The following is a 27,673-nucleotide window of genomic DNA, read 5'->3' as shown; positions in this document are numbered from 1 at the left end:
GTTTGTTGCTTAAGCAATATCTGCTGGTTGTTGTTGTTGTTGCTGTTTTTGCGTTGCTGTTGCCGGATTCCCCATGCTATCTGATTCCAGTAGTTGTTATTCTTGTAAAAAGGTGTGTGTTTGTGTGTGTGTGTATGTGTGTTTTGTTGTGTGTATGTATAGAATTTTGTTATTTGCTCTTTTAGAGCAAAAGGCATTTGGGCTTCTTCCGTTTTTTAACTTGCAGTGCAGCCCTGGTTGCTGTTTCGAATACCTCTCGCACACCCTCCTTGGACTTGGCCGAACATTCCAAATAGGCAAAGGCATTAATTTTCTCAGCCATAGCGCGTCCCTCCTGTGGCTTAACCGGCTCCTGCTTCATCTTTGCCAAATCCTGTGGAAATTTTTAAAACGTTATTTAAATTTCATATCTAAACAGAGACAATAGTTGCTTTAACTAATATTCTAGAAGTCTTACCCGAATTGTGTTGGGATCATTTCGCAAATCTTTCTTATTGCCTACCAAAATGATTGGAACATTGGGACAAAAATGTTTGACCTGAAACAAAGAAATACTTATTAATAATAATATTGATATATTATTTTTGAGATCCTTTTTACCTCGGGCGTCCATTTTTCGGGAATATTTTCTAGCGAATCGGGTGAATCCACTGAGAAACACATAAGTATAACATCAGTGTCTGGATAGCTCAGCGGTCGCAGTCTGTCATAATCTTCCTGACCAGCTGTATCCCATAAGGCCAACTCCACCTATAACAAATAGAGAAAAGAATCACGTCATATTTTGTTGTAAGTATATACATATATATATGTGTATGTTTGTATGTATACATGTGGAGTGATAACGCCCGTTAAGTTGGCAATTATGTAGCACAAAAGCCCGTTTCCATCACAAAGACGAAGACGAGAGTCAACTTCAAGTTGAAAGATAGCAAGGAACTGGCGGAAATGCCAAACGTATTAATCAGGCACAATACGTAGAGTGACGTGAACGACAGACAGACGGGTGTATTTCTGTATGTTTGTAAGTATGTACATATGTTTGTACATCATATGTAAGCACTATCCAAACACAAACGCCGCCATATTGTGCTGCGCAAATTGTTTATACCAAAACAAAAAAAAAAATTAAAAGAAAACCAAAAGTCGTATAAAATTATTAGAAACGAAATTGTTTAGCAAATAACCAAAAACAAATACACAAAACATGACTTAATGCAAATCAAAATGGCATACAGTAGTATATCTTATTTTTTTTTATATATATATATTTTATTACAATTGAGAGCGAGAGCGCGTGCTACTGGCTCCAAACGTGAGCGCAGGTATGCAATGGCTGTGTGAGAGGGGGGCGAACGTGAGAGCGCGAGGGGCGACGCGCAAAACCGTATGTGCGCAACGGGCTTGTGTATAAGACGAATAAAAAAAGAGCAAGAGCAGAGCAAGAAACGGAAGGAAGGGAGCTTGCTATACAAGTACATGTTTTAGTATTAGTACGTGTGTAAGTGTGAGTGCGTGCGTTTACGTCGTCGATGTGGGTACGCGTGTGTTCGCCTGTGTGTCGTTATGTGTGCAAGGAGAGTACGAGCAGGAGAGCTGGAGAGCGGGAGTCAAGTATGCCTACCGACAATTGATATTGACTCACAACTTTTTTTTTACAACATGAGCGCAGAGTGCACTAAAAATCCAACCGAGTGGAGGGAACGGAACGGGATGCTAGACGAGAATATATGAAAAAAAAAAAAAAACAACAAACAAAATGTACACAAAGACCGATGATCAGATGATTTTGAATGCTGTGTGTGTTGGGCGGGGCGTGGCGGGGTGGGTCGGTGTGTGTATGAAAAGGTGACAAACTTGAGCTTACCTGCTTGCCATCGACTTCGATATCGGCGACATAATTCTCAAAGACAGTCGGCACATAGACCTCGGGAAATTGGTCTTTGCTAAAGACGATCAGAAGGCAAGTTTTACCGCAGGCACCATCGCCGACAATTACCAATTTCTTGCGAATCGTCGTCATTGGAGGTTCTGGAAGTGGCAGAGTAGATGCAACGACACCGACAGCGGCGACGACGGACGATGCGTTGTGTTAAATATATTTGCGAAAATTGCGCGAGCTGGTTGAAAAATATCAAAGTGAAAAAGCCATACACACGCACACACACATACATATACATTAACACGCTCGCGCACAGCAGTGCCACAATCTCTCACTCACACTCACAAACACATTTGAGTCATACAATTTGAATGGCTCTCCCGTTTGTTGTTGTTGTTCTTGTTGTTTCTGCTGCTGCTGACGATCTATGGAAAAGAAGAAGCATCAGCGAACAGCCGCATGAGACTCTTTTTGACAATCACCCGTTGTTGGTGGTGCGGGGTTCTTTTAGGCCATTTATGTATATATGCATGTATGTTGGCAAATCAGAATGCAATGTTTGGGCCGTAGTTTAATCGCTTCCAATTGTGCAGCTCTTTATGCATACATACACACATAGATTTATTTATGTAAATGAAAGCCCGTGCCTTTATGTGTATTGGTATTCGTATTGGCCGAATCACCACTGCTCCCATTTAGATATATACATTTATTTACTTTTCTTCAATTCTATACGAATGTGTCTCGAGATAGTCCACTGGTCGCGTCATAGGTCTACTTCCTCGCCCGCCACCAACTCTTCGTACGTTTATTCCAAAAACATCATCATCCACTCGCATTTATGTACATACGTACACATACATATGTTGTCTGTGAGTTCGATTGCATGGCTGTGTGTGTGTTTGTATGTGCGCGTACAGCTCTATGTGTATGAGTGTGTGTGTGGAATTTTTTCACTGCTCTTTCAACTTTCCTCACTTACAATATATATATTTTTTTGCAACACTTGGTTCGAATAGTACACTTTATTCGTAATGCTTACAAAATGGCACAAATATGTTGATTCTTATGCGTCTACCGTTATTCGTTTCGTATAAAAGTTATTACAATTAAAAATTCGACGTTTTTTTTCTCATGCAAAATGACGATGAATTTTCTTGGTAGATGAACAACCAACGCCTTCGTGCGCCCAGAGTTGCACTTTAACTATAGTGTTGGAAAATATCAATAAAAGGATTACCTGATCTGGGTATACAAAATAAGCACAACTTATTCGTCTTTGCCATTTTTTTACAAATATGAAATAGACAGTTACATTAATCACTTAATAAACATTTATATTATATATGTCTTATCACTTAGATAAATAATTCAGTGTTGCTCTGAAAAGATTAATGACTTAGTTACTTTAGTAATTCGTTACATGACCTGACTGTCACTTTTATAGAATATCCCATCGCTAATCCGTTTCTGCTTCTTCATGTTCAAGACACATGGCCCGGCACGAATAATTATTTGTTTATTTCCTACAAATAAACATGAGCGCAAAATGTGATGAGCAAATTCTTAAAGAAATTCAAATGAGTTTTAAACTAACCGAAAATCGCAAAGTCAAATCACATACATCGGCCGCAATAGCAAATACCTGGCAACCAGTTAATCGTAAGCCAAAAGTTGGTCTTTTCAATACACAGGGAAACATAGATAAACCAACGGAAAATCAAAAGCTTCCAAAGGGAGTTGAAAATGTTGAAGCTGTAAATGGAATCCGGATTAAACTAACTTTGGGATCTAAAAAAATTGACGAGACATCATCAGCAAATAAACAAATGGGAAAGACAGCCAAAAACAAAGAAAATTTTAAATCTACTGCAAATTCAGGGGAATATATAATGAAAAACAAACAAAATAAAGCTGGGATTGTAAAACGCAAAGCCAAAGCTATTCCCGTGAATGGAGTCAACAAACGGGCCAAACTAGAGATGGTATCCAAGGAAAAATGGAAAAGTGCACCCAGTAGGAAAGAAATAGCCGTAAAAAAGTCACAGAAAGTAATTGATGCCAAAAAGACGACAAGTTCGATGCCAACTAAAGGAAATAAGAAAAAAAATGTTAGAGCTACAGAACTGATAAAAATAGAAAATAATATTGAAGATGAAGATGAAGATGATGAACATCTAAACGCTTCTGGTAAGAACTTAATTAATTGCACAACTAAATATTAAATAATAATTTTCTTTTAACAGAAATCGAGAGCGAAGAATCATGGGGCGAGGAGGATTTAGAGTCTGAATATGACGAATCAGAGTCTCAATTTGACGAATCAGAGTCTGAATGTTCGTTGGATAGTGATGAGGATTTCTTTAGAAAGCCACAAGTATTTGAGTCAAGTCAAACTGGGCAAGTCTCAGTAGAGTGGGAGAATGATATGGAACCGGAGGAAGAGGTACCGTGGCTTATGGAACTGCCGAAAGTTCAGGCAGAGATTACCAAAGTTTTGGTATTCGATGGAATGATGCCTGAACCAGAGCTCGAAACACAAAACTCTTCCGGGGAAACTGAGGGAAAGTATTCTTTAACTGAATCTAATAACGAGGATGAATTTGACGAGGAACAGACGATGGAAACGACTGCAGAAACTGAAGTTGAAGAGATGCAAGAGCACAATATGGATGCAAGTCCAGAAACTTCAATTAATACTGAAGAAGACGTTAAAGATTGCAGCCAATTGCAGCTACAGAATGAGGCCAACATGTATGGAGTTCTGCCCGAATTGAGTATCTTTGAGAATAGTTTTAAGACTAACAATGTGCTGGCCGTTCTTAAACAGGACATCGAGATATATGGCACCATTGTACTTACCTTGCTGTGCGGACGTATTATAATCAATGGCTATAAGCCACGTCGCAATGTTCCATTAACCATTTTTTCACCTAAAGGCTTCAACTGGGTTGTTATTTCCCCCATGTCGAACAAGAAGCCAATCAAAGCTAAAATTGAATCAAGTTCAAATTGGGATGAATTGAATGAGAGTTTCTCACGTGGCCAGCTGGATAACATAGTGGCTAACTATGACGGGCAGCGCGATGCAATTGTGTTGCTTCAGCGGAACAGTGGATCACAACATATACTCAACATCTTTGGCAAGCATATGGCGGAGAATGTTTTTCCATTGGTGAATGCTTCCAATCGTCCGCATTATGCTAGTGAATATATCTTGAATTGCTTAGTACAGAGCGCAGATGCACGGCAAGCGCTGCAGGTGCCGACCGTGTGGACGAAGCTGGCGATGGAACCAAGCAGTCGCTGGATGGTGGCTGGCGGCAAAGGTGTGGGTAAATCCACGTTGCTTCGGTATATGCTGAACAGACATTTGGAACGCTTCGAGCGCATGTTATTCATCGATCTGGATATTGGGCAGCCAGAGCTGTTTTTGCCTCAAACGGTTTCGTGCACAGTCGTCGATGCCCCACTGCTGGGAGCTGGTTTCTTCCTCAACAGACAGCCAGACCGAGCCTATGCAGTTGGTCATGTGAATGTGGTAATGTGCGCGGAGCAGTATATCCGAGCGGTGCGCCAGTTGCTGTTGCATTGCAAGGCAAACAAAAGCTATGCTGAAATGCCTTGGGTAATTAATACGATGGGCTATAATAAAGGCTTTGGTCTGGAGCTGATGGCTCTATTAGTCGACTGTGTCCAGCCCACAGATGTGGTGCAAATATCTAGCCATAAGGTCGTCAATAATTTCGACACATCACTCGATCGAGTATCGCTGTCGAAGGTACGACCCATTATCTACACAGCTGATGAGTTTAAGCTTAGCGGAGAATTGTCCAACTACACTTTGCATAATCTGCGTAGTGCGTTGCCGCAGCTACAGCCAGATGAGCGTCGTTGGAGGATGAGCGCCAAGGATGTGCGCTATGCCAATTTGTTGGCACGCCTAAGCAGTGCGCTGCATGGCAATGCGAAATACTTGACCGATTGTCAGCCTGTGAAGGTTGATCTGGATGCGTTGGAGCTTGTGCATCTCATCTCCAAGGAGTATGAACGGGAGGAGCTTATAGCTGGAATGGAGGCCAATTTGGTTTATCTATGCAAGCGTGGAATGGATGATCAACCTAAGGAGTGTCTAGGCATTGGTAAGCTATAACTATCTAAAATCCTGTTATATATATTAAGCGCATTGCTTTCATTGCAGGTGTTGTTCGCGCCATTGATTATGAGTCGAAGAAGCTATACCTAGTCCCAGCTATGCCTCTAGAACGGCTTTCACAGGTCAACAGCTTGGTGCTTGGCGGCGATATGTGCTTGCCGCAAGGCTTCTTCAAGAATCAAGGTGCCGGCGTAGCTAACAATGTCCCTTTTGTGTTCATTATAGATGACAACAGGTCTTCTAAGAGCATACAACAGATCTACTTTCGTGCACCAGGTTTCTTTCGCAAGCCAGCGAAAACAAATATCTAAAAGCAACAGACCCAAAAAAGCTTGTACATTGTACAGTTGTATAAACAATTTAAGATATATTAACTGTTAAAGCTATTCTCTTGATTTTATTGCCTAGTCTAATGGGAGAGGTCATGTCTGCCCTTTAGTATACGTCGCATCAGTACTCGCCTTCCTTCTGGGGTCGACATCCGCGTGTCCCAGCCGTGAACGTTAATGCGCTTCACTTCGCGGGGCTTCGGGAAATGGCAGCGTACTTTGGGCTTGAGCACGGCACGGTCAAAAGCATGTTTCTGGCGCACAAACAATGTTTGGGCTGTGTTTAGCGCCGACACACAGGTTCTGCAAGTGCATTGTTAATTAATGTTCCACATATTAATACCTATTTTTTTAATGTTTTTACCTTTGTAGTAAGCCTTGCAACATGTTAAGTAAGTTATGCAGCAGTGGAGTGACCGTATTCGATAATTTAATACTAACAGTGTTGTAAAGCCTACGCGCGCCATAATCAATCGACTCTTATCGATAAAGTAATCGCTGTTTGCATTTTCGTATTTGTTGCCTGCGGTCACATTCAAGTGCCGTCGTTTGCTCCAACAATAAAACGCTTTGGAGCCGTGTGTTTTGTATGTTGTTATACTAGAAAAAGTGAAAAGCTCGCTCGCAAACCATGTTTAGACTTGAACGCGTTTTAATCAATTAACGCGGCGCATTTGTAAATAAATGGTGACTTTTAATTGGAGAGTCACAATTCAAAGTTGCAAGTGAAAAACCCTACATACCATTCATCATATTTATATAGGTGCGTGTACGTATAGTCGTGTGCGTGTATGCAAGTGCAGCTGCCGTGTGTAAGTAAATTTTCGCGTGTGTGTGTGCGTGCGTGCATGTTGGAAACACAATTTTGGCAGCAGATTCTTCGACAACTGCAACAGCAGCAGTAGAACAAAAAATTGTAGTGCACTTTATACATGAATGATCGCAAATCTTAAATAGAATACTGTGCAGCGCGCCAGCAGAGGTAAGTTTATTTTTACTCTAACTGCAACTGTATGAGTGTGTGCATATGTGCATATGTGTGTGTTTGTTTCTGCCCGCTAATTAGTTTAATAAGTAAGCTATATAAGGAAGAAAAGAGTCACAGCATTCACCTAGCCAAATCTACAATACGAAAATCGATTTTTCTGAACTTGCAATTTTCTATGCCTCACTGACTCCGTGGAGCTGCCAGCAGCAGCAGCAGCCCCAACGGCCGCAGCAGCGGCAGCCGGCCAACGCCAGCGGCGCTGTCAACGTTCAAAATGCGGCATGGAACGCGTCTGGCAACGCGCCCCAAAATGCGGGGCAACCTCATAAAGTATACATAAATTGAATTTCGAAACACGGAAGCGACGAGCGATGAGCGAGATGCGAGATGAAAGGGGCCACAACAAGCTGACTTCTTCTTCTTCAGCTTGTTGTTGTTGCTGCTGTCTGCTGCTGATGCAAAGCATGTATGTGTGCGTGTATTTGTGCTTAGTTCTTGTCCATCAGCAATTGGTGTATAAAAAAGGAAAAGCTCGACCTGTTTTCATTTAACAGATTTTTGCAATCAGCAATGCGTTGGAAGCTGTCACAGCAGTCCTTTTTGGAAGCCTTCAGCTCCGCCCCCATCCTCATCATCGTCACTCACTCACACACACTTAATGTTTGCGTGCTAGTCTGCATGTGTGTGTTTTGATGACGGCACTCAGCCAAAAAGACGCCGACGTCAGCTGCGACTGCGACGCACCCGCACTGATTTTAGCCGTGTGCGTATGTGTGTGTGCATGTGTATGTTTATACCAATACACGCACAAAGCATTAGCAATTCTTGCTTGCTTTTTTGGCGGATGCTGCTGCTTGCTGTGTGCGTGGCCAAAAAAGGGGGTTGTCCCTTTTCCTCTTGCACCCTGTCCCGTTATGTCTGGTCCATTATTTGTCTTTCCTTCCCTTGCACAGGGTGTACGAGTGTGCGATTGTGAGCGTGTGTGTGGGGCAACAAAAATTACTTTTACGAGCATTTAGCATAGGTTGTGTTTTCCTACTCTCATTTCCTGACACCCCGCAGGCTCTTCCGCTCTTCCGCTCTTCCGCTCTCCCACTCACATCATCGCTTAGTCGTATTTGATGCGTTTTTAATCAGACTGCGTCAATTTGCCGCTCGCTAATGGTGAGGGCGTCACTTGACATGCTTGCTGGTCGCCTGGTCGCCTGGTCACTCTCTCTCTCTCTCTCTCTCTCACTCTAACTCTCTTTGTCTCTCTTGCTCTTTTAGTCTGCCTGCAGGCGTGTCATCTGCACACATTTCAATTCCATTTTCAATTCCGTCACCAGCTGCGTTTTATATAATTATAATTATAGTTTGGCATTGTTCGGCCATCGATATACCCTACACTTTCCTTCGCTTGCCTCGTCTTCTGCTTATGTATCAAATGCACGCATGCCATATGCCCCGCGGCGTTCAAGCATTCGATGTATTTCTCTTGACTAACTTCCCTTCACACCTCTCTCTCTTTATCCCTCTCTCTCTGGCATTTTGACCATACATATTTCAAATGAACAAGCCAGTGCAGGCCTTTGCTTCACATACTCTAACTGCAGCAAGGTTAATGCGAATCTGTGATATTTTTAAACTAAAATCATAATTCTATATATATATATATTATTGTTAACAAAGTTGTTTATTGTCTAGTATAAGACAGATTGCAAATAAAAACAGCAATTAAAAAAAATATATATATCTATATATATTACAGAAATAAAAAAAATAATAAAAATAAATTACATCAATTCTAAAATTATTTATATAGAATACACAAAAATGTAATTTACATGAGCAAACATACATCTTTAAGATATTTCTCCAATCATTTGCCATTTCAATTTGGTTTCTACTCAATAACAGCTGACAATGACTAAAACATTTCAGAATGACTCACAAAGTGAATAGGAAATAACTGTAAATGCAAGCTATGATATATAATTAATTTCCAGTTAAGCTCAACTTAAAAAGTGTTCCAATCACTGTTTAAATAGAGTATTACTTTCATTTTCAGGCAGCTTAGCGTAGGGTATTGCTAGTTTCGTTGTGCTTTTACTTTCAAAATTAGTTTTACTTGTTTTCTGCTCCATGGGCTGTTGAAGTACAAAAATACATACGATTCTATTCGTATCATGGCAGCAGCTGTTGTTCGAACCGGCAACGCATTGCTGGAGCAGCAGCAGCAATAACAACAGCAACAACAGCAGAAAAAACAACAACGACAACTGCTGTCGACTTCATCAACGCCTCCGAACGATTGTTGTTGTTGTTGTGTGTTTGTTTTTAGCATTTGTTTGGTTTTTTTCTGTTTTTTTTTTTTTGGAAAACATACAATTTTTAAAATAAAAAAAACTTTAAGCGACAACAGCAAGAGCAACAGCAACAGCAACTCCAACAACAACTGCAGTTGTCATCCATTATGCATGCAAGCGAATGGCTAGCGCATTGGATCGTCGAGTTTTGCGATTGTGGCGACTGTCAACGTTGCAACTTGCTTGCCGCCACACGCTGCACCCGCTGCAGACTTCACACACACACGCTTTGGCCAAAATGGCGACCCTGCACACACACACACACACACAACTTCACTCTACTGAGTTGTTGGCCCCACGCAAAAATATTTTTGTTGTGACTTGGCAAAAGTTTTGCTTCACATCGCTTCGTCTCGCCTCACATCGGAATGGAGCAATGGCCCCAGTGGTTCCACTGGCTCCGGTGACGGCTCTCAAGTTGCATATCGCGTTGCCGGCGACACTCTGCCACGTGATAACTAATCAACTTAGCACATTAATCAAAACCCACATCAAGACACCCATCAATAGTCTGTGCTGGCCCCAAAATATTGTCATTTCAATTAGATTAAATTCTGTTGCGTCTCACAGAATATTGTGTGCTTAGCAGCGATTACTAAAATGATATGTCATAGGAGATTCTAGTTTATAAGGAACGTATATATACACCCTAATAGTTTATAGAGTAATGTAATGTAATGTATTCCAAACACCTAGTGATACAATTTGTGATATTTCAAATTGTAAATATGCATTGATAGTGTAAACAGTGATGTAACATTAGGTAAATGGTTTGAAAATCACATAGAAAGGCGATACTTTATAGACAGAGAGGCATGTAGCCAGAAATAGAGACAGTGAATGTGGGAAAAGGAGAGTGTATCGGGTGGAATGTAGAGCAAGCTGAAGGGGCAAGGGAGAGACAGACAATGAAGGGAGATAGAAGATAGAGAAAGAGAGAAAAGAGTGGGAGATAAATAAGAAGAAAGAGTGCATGAGAAAGAAATAAGAGAGCGAATAATAAGGGGAGATAAAATAAAATCAGAAGAATCAAGAAAATCAAAAAAAAGACAATAATCAGAAAGAAAGAAAGGAATATTGCGAGAGAGTGAGACAGAAATAAAAGCAAAGAGAAAAGGAAAAAGTAAGAAAGAGTCAGCAGCAAAATCAAGAAAATAAAGAAATAAATATGATAGAAAAGAGCCCACGTAGAGCAAGTACATACAGGGCATATTCAAGTCGTTCACTTTCATTTACTAGAGAGTTTCTAATGATATGCATAAGGCGCTTATCAAGTGCAGGATATTCTCTAGTCGATCAAATCTTATGCTTCGATCAGTTTTTCTTCTAATTTGTTGCAATCTTTGTTGTTGCTGTGGCTGCTGTTGTAACTCAATTTTGTCTTAATTTGAAATCAAATTGAACCCAAATTGGGTAGGCAGCCAGTGGGCGTGGCATTTGATTGCAAGTCATGCCAAATTAACAACTTTCTTAGTTGTTGTTGTTGTCAACATCAACGTCATCGTCGTCGTCATAGTCCAATTACAGTCAATTAAACTCGATCATCAAATTACTTTGATATGGGTGCACGCTAAGAGAGCTGCATCTTTGGCTGGGCTGCTGATTCGATTTTTGGTTGTTGCTTCGGCGCTCTGTGGGTTAATGTGGCTGGGTTGACTGGCACGGCAATGTCGGCTGCGATGTGCGTGCCACCGAGCATGCTACGTGCCGTTGCATCTATTCGCAGCTCATTTCTTTGGCCAACTCGCATGTCAGTTGGCTCGGCGCGGCATGTCATTCCGGCTCATTGCTCAACATTTTCTTGTGCCCGTTTGTCCGGATTGAGCAATCGGCGGAAATTAAGCAACACATAAGCAGCAGCTACCACAGTTTTGTTATCTTTTTACGTTTTTCTTGTGCATACCTCAAAAAGTGTTATCACATATCTGCCCCTCCCTCTCACTCTCTGTCTCGTCTCTGTCTTTGTATGTGAATATGCATATCAGAGCAAGTAGATAAATGCCTCAAATCATATTTAATATCTAACATGTGCCGGCCATTTCAGTCTGTGCCAATGCTATATATATACTCATTTATATATAATTGTATAATTTGGGTTAAAAGGGTCTTATTGAGTTGTGCGTATGCGTATAAGAGGCAGAGCGAGTTCTTCCATTCCATGCATATGAATTTAGATTTACATAGCTAACATAGCATACATAGATTTCCCATTAGTTTTTTACTTAAATCATTTCTAAATCATTTAAAATCATTACAGCTGCAGTTCATATTGGTTTATATTTCAGGGCAGTGCTTGGGCTTTGTTGGTTCTTCAGTGTAAGCTCTTCAATGAAGAAGACTGTAGACTATCAAAGCTAGGGGCTTTAGCTCCACTTGCTGTAGTTACTGCCAAAATCTGAATCTTCTAGAGATTTATAGCTATAGCCTCTAAAACTGGCAAGCATTTTACCATTTAACAGCTCTACAAAAAGATCAAACTTTAAAAATTTTACTTTCACAGTTTAAAGCCTAGAATTATCAAGTTCAGCTTCTATACTGATATATAATCACAATACAATATAGTCCCATATGCGTGACGAAAATCACTAGATATTCTACAAGTTTGCAGCAAAAGTTATACATATATAAGTATCCATAGATAGATTGATGATCTCCATTAAAAATGAACATCAAAACTTTTCAAAGCAAAAATAAACATATTTTTTGAAAAAAATTGTCTTGAATGTATTTTTTAGGCGTCAGTTGCAGCGACTGCTCCTTAAATTTCAGCAAAATATGCATAACTTAACAGATTTTCGTTTTTCATTTTTGTCTCTTATTGAGTTATGAGCACAACAAATGCGACACGCCTGTCCGATCGGGCATTAAGTTTGATTGAAGAAACGAAAAGAGAAAAAACTCGACAAAAACTGAAAATGAATTGGGTTCTATTTTTGGTAATTGTGGCCTGTTTTTTCGAGATGTATGTGTTTTTTGGACTAATGCATTTGCCGAGCTTTTGCCGGGGTTAGGTTCCAGTTCATTGGCGATATAATACACATATTACAGAAAGTTGGAAGAGAGAGAGAACAGAGGGAGGGCGAGCGACAGAGCGAGAGGTTCTATTTTCAACAAGAAGATTGTGGGTCAAATATGCGTTGTCATAGAAAACGAATTACGTGAAACAGATGTGTGTAAAGACATGTGTGTGTGTGTTTGAATATATATATGCATATGTATTTGTATATATAACAATTTCATTTCAATCAGGCAGCAGCGTAAACAAAATACGAGCAACAAACAATCCATTAAACGTTCATTGGAGACGCGCCCATTGCGGAGCATCGAATTAATTAAAGCTGCTACAAAGACACAGAATAAGCGAGACAGAATGCAAGACAGAGAGAGATAGAGAGTATAGAGAGAGAAAGAGAGAGAGGGTTTGGCAGGGGAGTGGGCAGCGAAGGGTGAAAGCTGCACTGCATGACTTAAAGAAATTGTTTTTTATTATTTCTTGGAATGAAATACACACGTATATGAAATAATTTATAAGCAGTAAAAAAGGGTACTCAATGGGTGTGAACCGGAAAATACCCTTGATTTAGTTGTTTAAAAAAATTGCAAAAAATTGAAGTTAAAGTAAAATTTATTATTTATTATTTATTATTCTTATATAGCTAAAAGATAAGGTCAAAGCTTAGTCTTTCTTGCTATGAAAAATGCAGCAAAAAATTTAAAATTTATATATAATATATATATATATATGTGAGATTAATTGCTTTTTATTATTTTGTTATTAAATAAAGTTTGGGTTCAACTTTCTTTTTTATGGCCTGAAAGCGCTTTTCATTTACTACAATTAATTGAAGCAATTGTATAAATTCTGTTATGTGCTAAAAGTTTATACTTTATGTCTTATGTACGCATATATTTGCCTGCACATACTACCCAATAACTGCCACATTTACAGGGTATTAGAAACATAAGTCAAATTTGCTGCGTAAGCCGCGTCAAAAAAAAAGAGTTTTAAAATGTCAGCTACAAAAGGCGGCCAATAAGAAGGCGCAGTTACAGCTGGAGACCCATGAACTGTGTGTGTTTGGAAGAGTGTGTGTGTGAGCTGTGTGTGCGTGTGTTCATAATGAAAATAAATTTGTTTATGCGCCTGACTCTGTGGGCTGCTTAAAGAAAGAAGTTCTTTGTTGAAAGTTGGGCCAAAGACTCAACACTTTTGTGTCACGTAGCAGCAGCCACAACAGCAACAGCAACAGCAACAACACACACACACACACGCACATTTATAGCTATTTAGAAGGCAGCAGCACCTTTGCCGCCCACTTGAAGTCGCTTAAATGTAAAGCTAATTGGCTGCACTTTGGCCCATTGGACGCATGTGGAGCGTACGGGACGAGATAATGAAATGCCCGCAGGCAGTTGGACAGTTGGCAGTGAGGCAACCAGGCAGCCAGGCAGCCAGCTTGCCGCATGCCGCATGCAACATCCAACGAGTGCCACTCAGCACTAAATGCATGGCTAATCACATTATAGATAGCGATATGTCTTTGTTTGCGGCACTTGAATAGAGAGCGCTGGGCGTGTGGGTGCCACAGCTTCAACAGAGTCAGCGCAGATGCAACATCCCTAGCAAGCCCATCATCGTCTTCATGATGATGTTCTGTTTTTATAGATTGGCGCCTTTTGTTCTATGTCTATGGTTTTATACCTTTATTAGTTTGCTTTTGTTTGTTCAATTTATGAACTGAACTCTCGACTCCATTGAACTTTGCCTTTATGGCAGCAGTTGCAGCCTAGGCACACACGCACACACACACTTAGACATGGATACACAACACACACTCATTATGCAGAAAACTTGTTTCTCTTGTTAGTTCTGTATATTGTTTTTCTCTCGTTCGCTCTCTGTGTGCGTTGTCTTTGACTGTTTTGCATTTGGCGCAATGCTAATTCATTTGCATACACAACAACAAGGAGTACGCACACCCACAACAACTCTCTCTCTCTCTCTCTCTCTCTCTCTCTCTCTCTCTCTCTCTCTCTCTCTCTGTCTCTCTGTGTGTGTGCCTCATTCTCATTCATGCCAAAACTGCTGCCAACTTGACTGATGGCCCCGGCATGCTTGGCTGCATTTTAAGTTCATCTATTTGTGGCATATTGCCTGAACAGAGTATCGAGTGCCCAGTCTTCTTTCCAGTATCGTTCTCTTCATCTCTCCATATTCCCTCCGGTCCCTACTGATTGCTATGCCAGGCAGGAGACGAAACGAGCTGTTCAATTAATATTGTTGCCCACTTTGAAAACAAACAAATTGGCTGTGAGAGTGCGACAAGTAGAAGTGCCTGTGCTTCACTCAAGTATGCTCAACTAGGTGCTACCCTGTAAGGCTAAACCAAAGTTAAGCTTGGCTGTTGTTATATGGAGTATTTTTTTAATACTAAAAAGGCATAAACAGTATTTATACTATAGATGCGTCATCTTTCTACTTTTCTACTTTTAACTTTACAGCTAGAGAATATATTGAATCATCAATTGATTGATTAATGACTGAAAAACTTTTGTTAGCTTCCAACAGTTAAATGTATATAATATATATGTATTTATGATCTATTTAGTTAGTCTAAAAATTGAATTTGATGTATATTCATTTACTTCTTCCATTTCTATTTCATCTTAACTCAAATGCATTTGAGCCATAAAATTTCTATAAAAATACAACAATTTCTTGTAGCGCATATATCTCTCTATATTTACACTAGGTGCTAGAGCCTAGCTAATGCTTCCAGCTGTGCGTAATTTTGATAATTTTCTCAACTTGTTGCATTTATCATTAATTGGCCCCACTCGACGCGAACTGGTCGGTTTCGCTGTGCGCGTTGACATATTTAATGCCTCAATTAAGACGTTTCCAATTTTTATTGGTATTCCACAGATCCGTAGTCAGTTTTCCACACTCGCGCCCCATTATGAATTTCACTGCGAAACTCTTGAGTCGGCGAACTCGGGTGCAACATATGTGGCCTCATTCGAAGGAAGCGTTGAACGTTGAATGTTGAATGATTGTTCAAAAAAAGGCTGGGAATGGGATCTCTGCTGGGATTGCTCTATAAATAGACGCAGCTATTGATAAGCCTAGCTTCAATGGAATGTAGACGCCATTAGACAGATTAAACTAAACGACTTTGACCACATATAAATATATATACGAATATATATGCTTTTATCAATGGAATTTCTTTGCTTTACAATCTTATCAAACATGACAAGCATGCGTAGGCTTTTGATAAACAGCTACCAGATGTCTACTTATATATATATATCTATAAACTCTCATGCACTTTCACTTGAAAGTATGAGACATTCTTTTATCTTTGGCATGCTTAAAATATTTATTAAATGAAACTTTTACTTAAAAAACAGATTCAAAGCTTAAGTATCAGTTGAAATTTTGCTTCAATTGAGACATTCGAGTTTGGAATATCTGTGGCTTACGTACACTGCCGATCAACCACACAATTTTTTTTTTTGGAAGTTGACGATTTATTAAGAAAGATAACAATATAACGTCATACTACATTTTTTTCTTATTCATTACTCAATTCTTGAGTAAGCAAAACAAAAATTAGCGCTCTACATAAAACTGTAAAAATTATAATAAATTTTCTTTTTGAGGCACCTTAATAAATCGTTATTTTTATCGATCAACCGAATAGACTCAACATTTTAAATAAAGCGAAAATAACCAAAAATGATAAAATGTTGAGTCTATTTGGTTGATCGGCAGTGTATGAGTATATTTGTGGCATTATGTTGGTACTCATGTCCCTCAGTTGGTCCATTTTGAAATTCGTCTTGTTTGGATGTGTCTTGGCTCGTCTTTGACTTTTGTCTAATTCCAAAAATGGTTCAAAAAAAAGACATCACAGACTTCGACTTCTGCAGAGACCCATGTTAGGTCGATGCTAAGAACTACGATTGGAACTGAAGCAGACTTGATTTCCAGGATACTTTAGAAGTGCTAAGAGCTTTGGGAATTACGCTATATCTAATAATATCTAAATATATACATAAATAAAAAAACTATATAGTAGTGTATATAAATTATATAGTATATAAACTAGTATAATATAGTTTATGAACAGCTGGTTAATTATAAAGCTGGCACTTTCAGCTGAGAGTCGGAAATGGTTCAATCAAAGAGATTTAGAAAGCTAGAACTAAAGAGAAAAACTAACTTCCAAATATGCAACGCTCATTTAGGCCTTTTAAGATACTCGCATTTGTTTACAACTTTCCATTTTCATGTTATTTAACCAAAGTTCATATTGATCTGGCGCTAATTTACACTCGAATATGTTTGAGTGGGAAAGACAACAACAACAACAACAACAACAACGATGACGCTAACAAATGTGAAAAACAGTTGTTTATGTTAATTACGTATACGTAGAGCAGTTGCCTAAGCATTTATAATTTTTGTTGGGCTCATGAATGGGTTACAAATTGAGTGTGTGGTATGGGGTCGCTGACCCAATTGGTTGTGACTATCCATATCTATCTATATATCGTAATGATAATTAAGCACTTAATTAACATGAGCATAACGAGGCGAGACCTTTTATGCTTTTATATATGTCAAATATGTATTCATAATTCTCATAAAAATTTATGGTATGCTTCTCTTTTGCAGATGACGTAAACTTCAACAACAACAACAACAAAGATAGCAACAACAACACAAGGGACAACAACGACGGCAGCAACGAGTCGAATAGCTTCACTTTCCCCTCTCACATCTAATCTCTGTATCTGGTAGTCTTTGGAATTGTTTAACAAACCGAAACGAAAACGAAACTGAAATTGTATTCTATATAGAAGTCGGTCGTCTATATAGATTTAGCTGTTAAGCATGAGGCCATCAGTGTTATCACTGAAGTGCAATCGAGGCGCAACGTTGCCAATTTTATTGCTATGCTTGCTGCTAGCGACGGCAGCGAGCGCCGAACGGGATTTCAATGTGAACGACTCTCAGGTGAGACGGGCGGCGGGGACAGCAAACATAGAATGCGTTGCATTGTTGCTGCTGCCGTTGCAGAAGCTAATGCAACTGCAGCAACAGCAACAGCAACTGTGACGGCAACTGAGGCCTGTCATTTGTCTGTTAATTTTGATTGATGATGCCTGACACATTTCACTTGAAAACGCCGACAATGACTAGCTGCCCCTCACTCTGTCCAGTTGTTAAACTCTTGAACTCTTTTGCGGTATCTTTTGTAGGTGCCGGTCATAGAGCCCAAAGAGGCGCCCGCCTACAAGCAGGAGCCATATGTGACGGACCTGATGCGTTGCCAGCAGGCACAGTCTGAGATTGTGCTCTCGCTGCTGCTGCGCAAGCATGACTGGAGCGAGCTAAGCGTACCCAAGCGTATGCATGTCCAGGCCAAGCTGGCCAAGTTCTTTGCCATACCCAAGGTAAGACAACGAACTGAATACATCGTATTGAAAGATTAAACTCAAGTGGCACGCCGCGCCTTTGCATTTGCAGGAATTCATTACGCTGGATTCGGTGACGAAGCGGGAGCTGGGCAACATGCATAAGCTGGCCATGCGCAAGGGCGGCAAGGGCCAGAAGCATGTGGACACAGTGAATCGTCGTCTGGGACGTGCCAGCTTTATGGTATGTCGTTAAATGCATTTAGCTTTACGATGTGTGCACCTAATCTTACTTGCAAATCTTGCGCAGATCGGCTGTGGTTCGAGTTACTTTAGCATGGGTGAGCCCATAGCCAAGCAGATAGGACATCAAGTCAAGGACGGCACCATCGGCGCACTGACGGAGGAGAACTTTGGACTGTGGTTTATATGGCGCAAGGAATTGAAGTCCAGGTAGCTTATAAGGGAAAGCTATATGCAGTGAATGTAGTGAATGTATTGAATCAATGAAAAATTTAGAATATTATATAGATTTGTGTTTTACAAGAGAGATAATCATTATAAGAATCATTATAATCATTATCATTATAAGAGTCGATGTAGTTTAATAAAAGAGACAGTAAAAGACAAAACAAAGCAGACAGCTGATCAGCTTTAGATATATATATTAAGTATATATTTGTATATCTAAAAAATATATTTTAAAGCGCTTCCCTTGGCTTTGCGTTACGCTTGCTCTTTTATTGAACTTATCGAAGCAAACTGAAATACATGTTTATTTATAAATGTATTCTAAAACTCAGTTGACTCACAAACTGCTTCATTTGTGGTTTGTATTTGCAGATCGCGGCGAAAGCGCAGTGATGCAGAGGGCAGCGGCATTGAGGAGGACTATGACTATGGAGATGATGAGGATGAACAGACGCCGTAAGTGTTGTCAATAAAAATAAATAACATATCGCTAAATATAGATAAATATAAAACATTTTTTATTTGCAGTGAACTGGTTACGGTTATGCCCACATCGCATGCTCACCGACATCAACATGGCGTGGTGAGTGTTCAATTGAAATTGGGAATTGTCGTGTCTTCGGCTGCTATTTGGTTTTACTTTTATTTTTGTGGTATATCCGTTTACCTGAGGTTTTAACTGTTGGTTGGATTATGTATAACTAAAGTACCATATATATCCAATTATAAATGACTATACAGACCAATACGCTTAAGTATAAACTGTTACGGAAGATCATAATTATGTTTGTTACTGCACTTTGTTGATAACTGCAAAAACCACGACACACAAAAACCACACAAGTTCACAAAATACTCATATATATATATCTAATATATATATATTATATATATATATCATTTAAATTTGATGAAACGATTCTTTAACATTGTGTATATGTAATTCATCATATGGTGTTCTCGTCTTTTCTCTCTCTCTCTTTTTTTGACATTTACATTATCTTTATCTCTCTCTCTCTCTCTCGCTGTGCTCATTTACTTACTGTTACTACCATTGCAATATATGAATGTTAATTATTCATAAACTAACTAACAACAACAACAACAACAACTACCATCCATACACAACTAATCCCTGAACGAGCAAATGCAGTCGAAACAAGAGGAGAACACGGGCTCCGTCTCCACCTCGTCGGCTACATCTTTGCCAGAAAACAAGTTGGACGAGGAAATCGAAGAGAGTGTCTCCAAATTGGAGTCTGTCATTAGCAAGACCATTGAGAACACGAAGAATATTAAGGAGCCGGTGCTCAATGTCGACGATGAGGTCGAGGACGTTGAGGAAGTTGAGCTCCCACAGCTGGGCGTGCCCGCTGCGCCGGTGATTGTTGAGACTGAAAATGAGCTTGGCAATGAGCTGGAACTCAAACCGAGCATCGAGCAGCAGCAGCAGCAGCAACTGGAGCTGGAATTGCCTCTAACCACAACCACTACAACTGGCAGCAGCAGCTCCATGGCAACGGTAAACGTTGCAGCTGAAGATGCTGCTGACAACAACAACAACAGCAACAACAACCACCACCACCACCACCATCATCAGGTCGACAATGCGGCCAACGCTGTTGATGTAGCTGAGCACACTGCAACGAGCACCTCACAAACGACCACTAACCACAATAACAACAACATCAACAATAATTTAACACCTGCTACACCAGGCACACCTTTGCCAGCGTCGTCGTCGTCGTCCACTCATCCCCAACCACCGTCTGAATCATTTTCACCATACGACGCCAGCTCCACCATGTCCCAATCCAACATTTACACATCCTCATCCCCAGCGATTGCAGCCACATTTGAAACTGTCGAATCGTCTGCCCCCAGCAGCAACACTAGTAGCAGGAGCAGCAGCAGCAGCACTCATCCTGTTGCTCCTGACATCATAGCCTCCACCTCAGTCTCGTCAAGCACAGCAAGTGTCATAGACTTTGATATGGCTAATACTCTCACAACAATAACAACAACCGAAACTTCATTATCATCATTATCGTCATCATCACCTTCATCATCGTACCCCACAACTTCTTCATCATCATCAACAACAATTGCAACTATGCCAACAACAACAACAGCAACAACAACAACAACAACAACTACAACACAATCACAAACGCCAAAGGTAATGTCGCTTTTGTCTGCGTGTGTGTGCGTGTGTGTTCGTGTCTGAGTGTGCATATGTGTGTGTGTGTGTGTATCTCTGTCTCAGTCACTCTGTATGTCTCTCGTTGTGCGACAATTGTAACTGTTGCTTAGCCTTTTATGTATCTGTATCTGTATGTGTTTCTGTATTTGTCTCCTGTTTTGTGTCTCGACGTCGTCGCCGCCGCCCAAATCCCCTCAGTCAGAGCCCAACTCAAACAAACTATCTATATATGTATATATATATATGTATAAGTGTGATATATACATGTGTTTCTGTTGTATAATTGTTATAATCCAGATGTTGTACAACTTTGCCGCAGATCTAACCTCAAATTGTAATAATACCCATAGCGCAAATATAAACTTAAGTACTTTGTTCAACTTTTAGCTATAGAGAATTGTGTTTTATGGACTTAAATGTGTGTGGGCTCCAGGCCTAGACGCACTCAAACTATGAATAACTAGATATTATTATTTTAGATTATGTTTGTAATTAAGTTTTTGTATAGATATCTTAAGTTTTAGTTTATTTTTGTATATATATATTATAGAGGGTGTTGGTTGAGGCTACATAACTAATTGTTTAACAGCATTGACGGCTCTTAAGTCTACTAACTATTTGCACTAAATACACCTAAAAGAAAAGTCAGTGATTTAGAAATATTCAATGATATATTGGCCCCTTAAGAAAACTGCAAACTTTTTAAGAAATTTCCAATTGGTTTCTATAAACCATTCATAATGAACATATAGAAATTTCAGCATATTTTTCATACAGGAATTTCAATTCGTTGCCTTTCCCTCATTCTTAGTTTCATATGTCCCTGGCGATATTTTGTCTAAGACTGCAAATCCTATTAAATAGTTTATATTAGCTTACTTTCGATCTGGCCCAATTTTATATGCCGACCCTTTTTTCTTGCTTACATCATGTTTATCTCATGAATTTTTGTTTTGCATTCGAAAAACTAAAAAAACAAAATGCAAACTGCAGACAAATGCAAATGTGCTTGAGCCGAGCACCTGGCTGACCACAACGGATGTGGCTGATGCGGATGTGGATGCGGATGTGGTTGCCACCACAACGCCGCGTACAACGCTGGCCGAGATCGAGTTGGTCGAATTGGCCCCGACGACGCACAGCACGCTTTCGATTAGCCCTAAGGTGAACTACTTCTGTCCACGCGCACAGACACTGTGTGCTATGCATAAGAGTAGCATATATTTATATATATAAATTCATATATCTATAATAAGCTGCACAAGACTCCTAATGTTCCCAGCCCTTAGCCCAACGCCCACCATGCCCACCATGCCCACGCAGCCCTGTAGTCCCCAGCCAAGGCAACTAGTTAAGCCAATTAAGGGATTTCAACGTTTACGTCTAATGCACTTATCCTTTTGAAATGGGATGCCAATCAGCGCTGATTAGCAGCGTTTCTCCTCGCATGGTATTGCATGTATTTTTATGTCACTTTAGCTATATGTATCTATGTATCTCTATCTGTATATGTATCTCTATCTGTATCTCTATCTGTATCTGTGTCTCTGGCACCCTCCATAGTTGCTACACTGAAAACTCTGCCTGCTCTCAACAATATTCAAGCATGACACTAAAAATAAACAAAAACAAGCAATGCATTGCAGTCGGGCATAGCCGACTAAGCAATACTCGTTCATGGTATAGAAAACAGCTTAAAAACTATAAGAAATTGAAGTTTCTAGTGATAAATTTCTAAGTTTTTGTGTTGCTGTCCTAGTTCATGTCTTATCGAACTCATCCTAAAGACAATCCAACTAGCTTGGTCACTCTAGCTCCCAGTAGAACCATAGAACATATATATACCCCTTAGCAATATCTTTAGCGAGCATACAAAAGCCATCTGTTTAGCATATTATGAACGAGTATGAAACATAAGAGAAATGAGAAGACGTGTCGCTTTAATTGTTCAGTTCGTAAGTCATTTAATGAGTTTTCTGTAATTCCCAGGCAGCGGATGCTCTGGACGCTCTTGAAGCCGCCAGCAACAGCACCGTGCCCAACCTGGCTAGCAATGAGGTAAGTTCAGCACACAACCTATATCAAAACTTTAAGTAAACTGAGTTGTTTTTTACAGCTGGCAACAGCAGCAACGACACGGCAGCCTCAGCTGGAGGCGGTGAGCACCTCGACAGATGCCTCCACGGATTATGTGGAGCCACGGCAGGAGAACAGTGTACCGATCATAAAAATGCGCCTGCAGAAACTGGCTGTGACGTCCGGCAAGGCATTCAGCTTTATTGTGCCCGAAGAAACGTTTTTCGATGCCGAAGATCAAACCAATTTGCGCCTAGAGCTGACCGACAAGGATGGACACGAGCTGAAGCCCACGTCCTGGCTGCAGTTCAATGCGGATAAGCGCGAGCTCTATGGAATGTAAGTTGAGAATATAAATTCCTAAGCGGCGAGTTAATAAATTAACTTGATTTCTCGACTTGCAGCCCACTGGACGATACCGTGTCGCGTTGGCAGTATCGCCTCTCGGCTACAGATTCCGGCAATGCCAGTGTTACGGAAACTGTGGAGATTAGCGTGCAACAGCATCGTGCGGTGCGCACCATCAACCATGAGATCAGCATCGCGGTGCGCCTCAACGAGAAGCATGGTCACAACATTGACTGGCAGCTGAAGTTAATAAGGGCTGTTGCCCACACGCTGGAGGATGGCGGCAGCTCGGCGCTGGTGGTGCGCGAGATACGACAGACACTGCAGGAGCCACAGAGTGCTGTCTTTGTCTACTTCAATGAGACGCTGCCCACCAGTGAATGCCCCGAGACGGAGTTGAATGATCTGGTGCGTCGCTTGGATGTGCAGCGCTTGAATGATCTGCTGCAGCCACTGCTGAGCATTAAGTCTATAACGGGTCAGTTGATTGGCACTTGCCAGAAGACAGAGTTGGCTAAGATAAAGCCCACGACGCATATGGCCAAGAATTTGCCGCCGATGCCGCGCAATCAGGTGGATCGTGTGAACGCCTCAGTTGGCCATTTGCTCGTTTACAAAGTGCCCAGCGACACCTTCTACGATCCCAATGATAATGAGCTAACGCTCACGCTGAAGACGAAAGAACACAAAGAGCTCAGTACACGCCACTGGCTGCAGTTCGACTCAAAGAATCAGGAATTCTATGGCATACCCAAGAGCGGGGACATAGGCACCGAGGAGTATCTGCTCATTGCCGAGGACAGTGGCGGCCTCAGTGCCAACGATGCGCTCGTTGTGGTCGTCACCAACACGCCCAAAAAGGATTATGCCATACTGTACAAGGCTTATCTGGCCATACGCCACGAGAACTTCAATGCGGAACTGCAGCGTAAATTTATGGAGCGCATTGCGCAGCTGCACGGCGATGCTAATACCAATCAGATTTATGTGCGCTCCATTACTACGCACCACGACTCGGATGGCACCATTGTCAACTTTTACAATGTCTCACTGTACAAGACCCACAACCGCTGTCCCGACGCAGAAATGGCTGCCACGCGCAGCATCTATCTGAGCAGCGACATGATGCCAAGTGCCAGCGTGAAGAAGGCATTGGGACCGGAGCTAAATCTAACCAACTTTACGGTCGTGCCCTCTGCCGCATGTCATCGTGAGTGAAGAAGACGCATAGATCATATTAATTAATTAAAATATTATATTATTATTGGTATTTCTACTTGCTTCTAGATGCGGAGAACAGCGACATTAGCCAGCACGAGTATATACCACCGCGCAACAAGGAGCCGAGCTTGAAGCCAACCTTCCCACAGGAATATCTAGCTACTGTTATATTGCCCGCTGTTATAATTGTGGTCATGGTTTTGCTGGCCTCGATCATAGCTTGTTGTTTGCATAGACGCCGCCACAAGAGCGGCAAAATGGAATTAGGTAAGTTGCGAAATTCAATATACATCAAATCTGTGTTTGTATTTATATCATGCTTACACGTGCAGGCGATGAGGAGGAACGCAAATCGTTCCGCACCAAGGGCATACCCGTCATCTTCCAGGACGAGTTCGAGGAGAAGCCCGAAATAGGCAATAAGAGCCCTGTTATACTGAAGGATGAGAAACCGCCGCTGTTGCCGCCCTCGTACAATACCTCGAACATGAACGGTGACAACGATGTGGATGAGTATGTGCCACCGCCGGCTGTGGTGCTCGGTGGACGCGAAGTGCGAGGGAAATCACCGGCAACGCCCTCCTATCGTAAGCCACCGCCATATGTGTCGCCATAAATGTTTCAAGTGGAAGAGAAACGGCAGCAGCAACATCAGCAACAATAAAAGCAGCAACAACAACAATAATCACTATTAATCAATTCTTACAAAAAAAAAAAAACAAAACGAAGAAAAACTAAAAAAAAAAAACAGATAACAATTTACAATCTTAATCAAACAAATCTTTCGCACCCTCGATGTCAACATTATCAACGTGTTAACTCCAAATTTGAATTGAGGTGCAACTCAACCCCCCGCCCACATTAATGATAATACATTTAACAAAAAAAAAACGGTATTAAGTACGGACACAACTGTAAAACAATCAATTAACGATTTCAATATGCGACTCTTGGCTAACAAATTAAGCTAAAACTAAAAAACTAAACACTTAAAACAAAAATCACTATGCTGCATATAATTTATCTAGTATGTACCTTAACTTATATGTATACACACACATACACACAAACACACTCACACACACAATTTGGTAAACAAGCGAAAGAGCTTGAAAAACACGAACCTTTTTATAGAATAGCATTTAGAATTTATTTATAACTGCGGCCAGCCGCTGTTTTGCCCTTTGCCACAAGGCTCGAATTGTTTGTATGCTTTCTATAAGAAATATGTTCCTTGAGCAGCTAATAGAACGCGTTCGGCTTGAGCTGCTTCAAGTCGAATTGTTTTTGATTCTAATTAGGGCCAGTGCCGTCCGTTCACATTGAAATTCTTAATAATGACTGCCCGTTGCCTGCGAAATTTGATCGGCGCCAACATTCAAGCCACATTTTCGTGCTTGAAATTGTTGTTCGCCTAGTATTATGTCATATCATTTATATCATTAATTGGCTATGCCCTTGAGTACACAGTCACTTGAGCAGGGGGCACCTAGCTTCACTTGCATTTAGTTGATAAGAAGCAAACGTTTTTATAATGCTTACTCGATACAGCTGCCAATCTGAATAGTGAGTACAGGAATGGCTCACTCAACTCATTTACAAAACAACAAGAAATCAAAATAATAGTACATGTTCCGAATTCCTATATAGTTGCCCCACAAGTGCTTCCTCCATACCACCAAATCATATCCAAAACGTATGGATCGACCATAAAGTAAACAACACAACAAACACACTGAACACACAACACACACACTAATTATATCAAATCATTACTTAAAGTAGCCCCTCCCCCCTTAGTTATTAATTGATTTTACAAAATCCCTATATGATTAGAGTATACACGTATTTATATATACATATATATATATATATAAACTTAAACTTAATATTAACTTGAGAACGAAACATTTGAATTGTACTAAAAAGAGAAACCCTGCATATTTGAACTATGTAGCGAGTATGTCCATTGATTTTATATACGAGATCGTCATCTTTGTAAGCTAGAGCAATAATTTCTCTGAAAAAGATTACTTAATGAACAAATGAAATGAGAAACAAAAGAAAAGAAAAAAAATTGAATGAAAATGCGACCGCAATGCGGCGTAATGCCTATTAAATTAAGCATATATAGCATATAGCATATGTACGTTAATGTGTACTAAATTGAGTAAATTGTATAAGCTCATTAAGCCTAAAAATATTTACACTGTATTTTGTAACAACAACCACAACATAGACACAGCCACAGACAAACACAAACATACATACACACAACAATAACGGTATCAATTTATTTTGAATAAAAAATGCCAAAGATACATAGTTTTTCTTTACTTTAAGCACTGATTATATAGAATACTGCCAAGAAAATTATGAAATATTGGATAATTGAGTATCTTTAAAACAATTTCTATTCAAATTGGAATCAGGCGCTGCCAATTGTTAATGCTGCCAGACAAATTTGAAATGAAACTGTTTTTTTTGTACCATGAAAGATCGTTTAGCTTAAGCGACATCAAATTTTATACAATACTCAGATGCAGCTTACTTGGTAAGCCAATGGAAAGCTTATTGGTGTTGCCAGACTAAATTGATAAAGTAAGCGAAAACAGTCAGCTTTATAAGTTGACGACTTGATCTATATACTGTGTACTATAGTTAGGCGCAGCTAACTTAATAAGCCAATTATAGCTTCTTGACGTTGCCAGCCTTTTGAAAATGCATCATCGAAATCAATTTATTCTAAAAAAAAAGACAGCAATGAGCCAACAAATGCAGATTAATGCATATTATTAAAAATTCTAAAAAACAACGACAATTTAAGCGCAGCCAACTTAATAACGCCTTTAAAGCACTGACGTTGCCAGATCTGCTAAACTTAAACTCTTTGTATTAAGCAACTGATTATTTAAATCCTTATCATATTAAACTATAAAGAAAGCTAATTATATTGATTAAAGTTGCCAGATAATAAAATGCTGAACATTTTCAAAAACTTTTGGCTTAATTTAAGGCGTTGCCAGTTTATTGCCAGTCTACTCTAACAAACTGATAATTCTAAAAATAAAGCTCGATTATCATTAACTTAGTCTAATAAGAAACTCATCTTTAGCGTTGCCAGATCAATGAAAGGTTAAAAGTAACGCAGTTTCAGTTAAATTCAAGTCATTAGCAGAACACTTTAATAATTGTCTACAATTTTGTGTAGCTTAAGAAATGCA

General features: G+C 40.1%; 4 protein-coding genes across 7 annotated transcripts; 2 read left to right on the top strand and 2 right to left on the bottom strand.

Annotated features, from left to right (window-relative positions):
* Positions 1-59: 59 nt before the first annotated feature.
* On the bottom strand, positions 60-3,141 carry LOC111594019 (ras-like GTP-binding protein Rho1). Of its 3 annotated transcripts, none has more exons than XM_023307121.2 (5): positions 3,123-3,141; positions 1,868-2,031; positions 601-750; positions 458-538; positions 60-373 (listed from the first exon to the last, which is right to left on the bottom strand). In XM_023307121.2, exons 2-5 carry the CDS (start codon positions 2,021-2,023, stop codon positions 182-184), a joined length of 579 nt encoding a protein of 192 aa, XP_023162889.1. In that variant the 5' UTR covers positions 2,024-2,031; positions 3,123-3,141; the 3' UTR covers positions 60-181. The 3 variants fall into 3 exon arrangements, with proteins under 3 accessions (XP_023162889.1, XP_023162890.1, XP_023162891.1); XM_023307122.2 differs by lacking the exon at positions 3,123-3,141 and adding an exon at positions 2,865-3,076; XM_023307123.2 differs by lacking the exon at positions 3,123-3,141 and adding an exon at positions 2,925-3,076.
* A 169-nt stretch (positions 3,142-3,310) lies between these two features.
* LOC111594018 (polynucleotide 5'-hydroxyl-kinase NOL9) lies at positions 3,311-6,389 on the top strand. Its single transcript, XM_023307120.2, has 3 exons — positions 3,311-4,072; positions 4,129-6,024; positions 6,084-6,389. The coding sequence occupies exons 1-3, from the start codon at positions 3,421-3,423 to the stop codon at positions 6,347-6,349; spliced, it is 2,814 nt and encodes a 937-aa protein (XP_023162888.2). The 5' UTR covers positions 3,311-3,420; the 3' UTR covers positions 6,350-6,389.
* On the bottom strand, positions 6,386-6,796 carry LOC111594020 (39S ribosomal protein L34, mitochondrial). The gene is made up of 2 exons (XM_023307124.1): positions 6,732-6,796; positions 6,386-6,670 (listed from the first exon to the last, which is right to left on the bottom strand). The coding sequence occupies exons 1-2, from the start codon at positions 6,752-6,754 to the stop codon at positions 6,448-6,450; spliced, it is 246 nt and encodes an 81-aa protein (XP_023162892.1). The 5' UTR covers positions 6,755-6,796; the 3' UTR covers positions 6,386-6,447.
* A 91-nt stretch (positions 6,797-6,887) lies between these two features.
* Positions 6,888-26,707, top strand: LOC111594014. Of its 2 annotated transcripts, XM_023307112.2 has the most exons (13): positions 6,888-7,349; positions 17,388-17,729; positions 17,975-18,169; positions 18,243-18,374; positions 18,441-18,583; positions 18,974-19,057; positions 19,130-19,184; positions 19,755-20,780; positions 22,794-22,862; positions 22,921-23,219; positions 23,285-24,438; positions 24,516-24,716; positions 24,782-26,707. In XM_023307112.2, exons 2-13 carry the CDS (start codon positions 17,607-17,609, stop codon positions 25,063-25,065), a joined length of 3,765 nt encoding a protein of 1,254 aa, XP_023162880.2. In that variant the 5' UTR covers positions 6,888-7,349; positions 17,388-17,606; the 3' UTR covers positions 25,066-26,707. The 2 variants fall into 2 exon arrangements, with proteins under 2 accessions (XP_023162880.2, XP_023162881.1); XM_023307113.2 differs by lacking the exon at positions 19,755-20,780 and having other exon boundaries at positions 24,782-25,065.
* The last annotated feature ends 966 nt before the right edge of the window (positions 26,708-27,673 follow it).

Source organism: Drosophila hydei, unplaced genomic scaffold, assembly GCF_003285905.1.
Source record: "Drosophila hydei strain 15085-1641.00,03,60 unplaced genomic scaffold, DhydRS2 tig00008134-arrow-pilon, whole genome shotgun sequence".
Lineage (NCBI taxonomy): Eukaryota > Metazoa > Arthropoda > Insecta > Diptera > Drosophilidae > Drosophila > Drosophila hydei.
Note: the sequence above shows the minus strand (reverse complement) of the source record. Positions and strands in the feature narration are given on the sequence as shown.